The sequence below is a fragment of the Zingiber officinale genome, chromosome 9A, assembly GCF_018446385.1.
Source record: "Zingiber officinale cultivar Zhangliang chromosome 9A, Zo_v1.1, whole genome shotgun sequence".
In the NCBI taxonomy this organism is placed as follows: Eukaryota; Viridiplantae; Streptophyta; class Magnoliopsida; order Zingiberales; family Zingiberaceae; genus Zingiber; species Zingiber officinale.
In genome coordinates this window covers 135,542,171-135,547,018 of record NC_056002.1, presented here as the reverse complement: position 1 = coordinate 135,547,018, position 4,848 = coordinate 135,542,171, and the positions used below count along the sequence as shown (strand labels likewise).

Here is a 4,848-nt window from a genome sequence, read left to right as displayed (position 1 = left end):
TGTACTCTTTCGCAGCACCTCGTCCCTCGGACACACCGAGCTCGCCAGCTCTCTCCCATACCATCCTTCTCATTAGTTGCGTCTTTTGCTCGACTTTCTATGCTCCTAAGTTCCTTGGCATAGAATTTCTCTCACATTCTGAAGGTTGTCTTCTCTCTCAAAGTAAATATATTACTGGACTTCTATAACAAGCTAAAATAGATTGTGCACATCCTATCTCCACAACAATCATTAAAGGTGGTTTCACTATACCTTCATCCTCCTCTTCAATTGCTGACCCCAGATCTACCGAAGCATTGTTAGCGCCCTGCAATATGTCACCATTATATGACCCGATATTACTTTCGTTGTCAATCGTGTCTGTCATTGAACACCATTGGGAAGGTGTTAAGAGACTTCTTTGATATCTCAAAGGCACTATTCTACATAGTATTTTTTTATATCGTGAGTCCTCACAAGAGTTGATTGACTATAGTGATGCAGATTAGGCTGGATCTTCTGAAGATAAATGTTCTACTAGTAGATATGTCATATTTCTTGGGCAAAATCTTGTTTCCTGACCTTCAAAGAAACAACGTATAGTCTCTCACTCAAGTATTAAAGCTGAATATAAAGCTCTAGCTAATGCGACATCAGAAATTATTTGACTACAATTTCTTCTTTCAGAATTATATTTTTCTCCAACTGCTACGCCCAAAATCTGGTATGATAATATTGGAGCAACTTATCTTACGACAAATTTTATTTTTCACGCTCGTACTAAGGATGTAGAGATTGATTTTCATTTTGTTCATGAGCGTGTGGTGACTCGACAACTTTTAGTTTCTTATATCTCTACTAAAGATCAAATTACTAATATATTTACCAAGTCATTATTCAGATAATGTTTCACCAAATTAGTACTTAAATTCAACATTCAGGCACTCCCTTTGAGTTTATCGAGGGGCAATGACAATAATAGAAAGTAATCTTGAATAGATTTCAATCAATTAAGATTTATTATATTTAGCATCACAATCAAGATCATCATAACAATTAAGATCGACATGAATCAAATAGTAAAAATAATACTTACAAATCTATTATATTTATTACTATGTTTTAATTGTATGTTGTATTTAATGTTTCCATTATTGTTTGGACAACTTGTATAAACAAGCTTAATGACTTTAGTAAATAATAGATTAAAGAATTATTCTCTATTCTTTATTATCAGGATAAGAGCGACATTTTGTCCCAAGGAAATGTGGGCATGCCCGCGTTCCCATTTCCTACTGCAAGAAGGTAAAGTAGATGTCTTGGAATGAATATAGTTGAGTTTCAAGGTATTAAACTACTACTGTGTCAGCCCAACCAGTAGAGACTTACCCTGTTGACCAGGAGAGATTTTAGGCTTAGATTGTCCCTTTGAATGCTCACCATTCTCAACATCTTTACCTCAATTTAATCAACATTCCTCCCGATGTTGTCAAAAAGTGATGCATCTGAAATCCACCTCTATTGGAGTAAAATATGATATCGTTTATTCCAAACGGTTCCACCTTCATGTGAGATGTTAAAGTGGATGTCCCGATTAGAGATGAAAGTAATAATGCATGAGTAAACACGCGATCATAGGGCATTGAGATTATCTAATAAGGCTAAGTCATGATCTTAGTTTGTAATTGCCAATGAAATAGGTAAAAGGGGTAGAAGAAGAAAAAGGAGATTAGATTTTCTTTTATCTGCCTACCATTGCTGATGATATCCATATCTTTAACCCTAGGGCTCTTGGGCCCTAGGGATTATGGGCTACAACCATACAGGTTTTGCATGGCCATGTCTACTTATGGCCCCATACTTGCTAGGATTATGTCTAGTTGTGGTCCATACCTGCATTCAAAGCTTGGTTCACTGATCCATTCTTGCGAGGACCAGTTCAGTTATGACCTATAAATACATGGACCATGTACACTTGCAACACATCCCTACTATACGGTTCCCCAATGTATGATCAATCCCTAGTGTTGCGACCTTGTGACCGCGAACTACCTTGCTCATGGCACCGTGATCAACCTTGTGGTGTCGTAACCTCGTGGCTCACGGTCGCAAGCGACCTCTTAGAGGTCGTGAGTGATCTTGTGGTGTCATTGTGAGAGATTCAAGTGAGGCCACAAGTTAGCGAGCAAGGAAAATAAAGTTTATTTTAACCCATGGTTTAAAATTTTATGTCAAACCGAAGTTTTAGCCGTTAACTGGTATGATAATATTTCAATATCATGTCAATATTTCAATGTATAATACAGGTAATGAATTAGAATTAGAGAAAGAAGGAACTGAAGCATAAAAAGAAAGAAGACATTATATGTATTAGCCTGATTTTAAATTTTATATCATGTTGAGAGAAACAGTTGAAATATATCATTTCAATAAATTATCAAAACTTGATATCATTTAGTAAAAATAATATATCATTCCTTTAATATATCTCTTCCTCCTTCAATTTCCAATTTATCACTGGTGCATGCAGAGTATTAACACGATACTGAAATAATATCATTTTAATCAAAGACTAGCTAGACGACACATGATTTGATTATTTTCATTTAACCAATTTTATACTGACAAAATAATAATAAAAAAATAATCTATGAATGATTTTTTTAAAAAAATTTATCCATCCATTATTTTATCATAGATAAAATTAAAGATGTATACTTTCTCTCTTCTATCCTTCCAAATAAATAGGACATTAGATGTAAGCTACCAGTTACTACTACTCTTTTGTACTGTGCATATTGAAAAAGACAAAGAACAGAGATGAACACAACAGTTAACATCCACCATAACATTCATACAACACTAAACAACCACTCTGAGTGTAGTCGAGTTGATTATCAAATGATAGATTTGTCATCATACATTAAGGGTCGAATAATGAGAACGATTTCTAATTTATCACCCTTCATTCAACTGTAGAGCCGGTCTTGAGGGATGTTTGCGTTGAGCATCATCATCTTTTGCCACAATATATACAACACTAAACAGCCACCCCAACACTTGACCTAATTAACCTACTGCAGCAACAGAATATCATTGAAGGACTCTCAACAAATTCCAGGCATGCTGTTCCATGGCCAAGGGTCGACGTTCCGGCCTTGCAAAGGATCCAACTGCTGCTCGACTTCGACTGCACCGCCTTCGTTCAAAACAACTGACAGTTGTGCATTCGCTGCCACCGGCATATCCAAGAGTTCAGACATGTCCTTCATTGTATTGCTCAGTGCTTCACTGGTACTCTTGCTCCCTGCTCAAAGAAGAGATATGCTAAGATGAAAAGATTGAAACATCAAATGCACAATACATTTAATTGATTTGTAACTCTCATAGTTATTTTTTTTATTTTTATTTTTAATCTTCATCGTATATGTATATGAGCATATTAATAGAAAATTTGTCGAGATACATTTAAAATAGTATAAACATCTAAATAACACCCGATATCAACTCGGCTATCATGCTAATGAAGTGGAGAGAGGTTAAGAGGACTAACCCATGTTGAACTCTGAAGAAGTCTCCCTGATACGGATGCCGGCGTTGGCGTCGCCGCAATCGTAATCGCTGACTGAGAAGAGCTCTCCCCATCTCACAGCCTGCTCGTCGGCGGCCGGCAGGGGTAACAACTCCCCCGTCCTGATATCCTCCGGGTCCTGCAGTTGCGTTTCCTGCAGAAGCGCTTCCATCAGCCTGCAATTTCCGGACCCGCCGCCGCCTCTGATGACGGGATCGGTGTACAATTGGTTCGAAGGGAGCTCCATTTTGAGCGCACGAGGAGGCGACACCATCGGCAGCGGATTGACATCGTAACTGCACGGCCACATCTGGGGTTCCGGGAGTAGAGACGACGCGGGGATGGTCGGCGCCGGCGAGTAAAACGGGAGCGGGAACTCGAAGAAGCTGAAGTGGCAGGGGAGCGAATTAGTCGGCGGGAGAGCGACCTCCGGCTGAGGGCAGAAGCTGACGAGGTCCAGCAGCGGCGGGAGCTGGGAGTGGTGGTTCGTGGCGGACAGCTGCAGGGGCGTCCCCTGACGCAGATGGCGGCGGTCAAACCGGAAGGCGTCTTGCAGCTCCGGCGGATAGACAGGAAGCCCTGCGCGCTGGCGGCGCTTAAGCCGCGTGTTCCAGTAGTTCTTAATCTCGTTATCCGTCCTTCCGGGCAACTGCGCATCGCCGGAAAAGATCAAATTGTGCGAAAACAGAGCACAAAAAATCAAAGAAATTAAAATCACGTACCTGAGCGGCCATGCGCGCCCACTTGTTGCCGAGCTGGGAATGGAGGCGGAGGATGAGGAACTCCTCCTCGGGGGTGAAGGAGCCCTTCTTGAGGTCGGGCCGGAGATGGTTCGCCCACCGGAGGCGGCAGCTTTTGCCGCACCTCGCCAGGCCGCTCAGCCTCTCCACCGCGTTCCAATTGCCCTCCCCGTGCCGCCGCACATGCTCCAACAGGACCTCGTCCTCCGTCGGCGTCCACGGACCCTTCTTCATCCCCCCCTCCGCCCCTCCTTTCCCTCCCGCCTTCTTCCCAACTCCGCCTCCCGCTTCCGCCGCCGCCGCCGCCGCCGCCGCCGCCGTCCCTTTCATCATTACAAAACCACCACCGGAAGGAACAGAGCGGCTTGATATTGATGTTGATATTCTCACCCACGGATTAAGTAAAAGAGGGAGAGTGACTATTTATATAATGGCGTGATTAAGGAGATAATTAAGTGATTAGATCATTCTGGCAGTTAATGAGGTGGGATGGATTAATTGGGGAATGGGGAGAATGAGGCGGGGCGCGGAGATCGGACGGCGTTGCGGTGAGGAGAC

The 4,848-nt window shown here is 42.2% G+C and overlaps 1 protein-coding gene across 1 annotated transcript; it reads right to left on the bottom strand.

Moving 5' to 3' along the window:
- Nucleotides 1-3,086: 3,086 nt before the first annotated feature.
- Nucleotides 3,087-4,620, bottom strand: LOC122019629 (transcription factor MYB97-like). Its single transcript, XM_042577083.1, has 3 exons — nucleotides 4,273-4,620; nucleotides 3,533-4,199; nucleotides 3,087-3,286 (listed from the first exon to the last, which is right to left on the bottom strand). Exons 1-3 carry the CDS (start codon nucleotides 4,618-4,620, stop codon nucleotides 3,087-3,089), a joined length of 1,215 nt encoding a protein of 404 aa, XP_042433017.1.
- Between the last annotated feature and the right edge of the window lie 228 nt (nucleotides 4,621-4,848).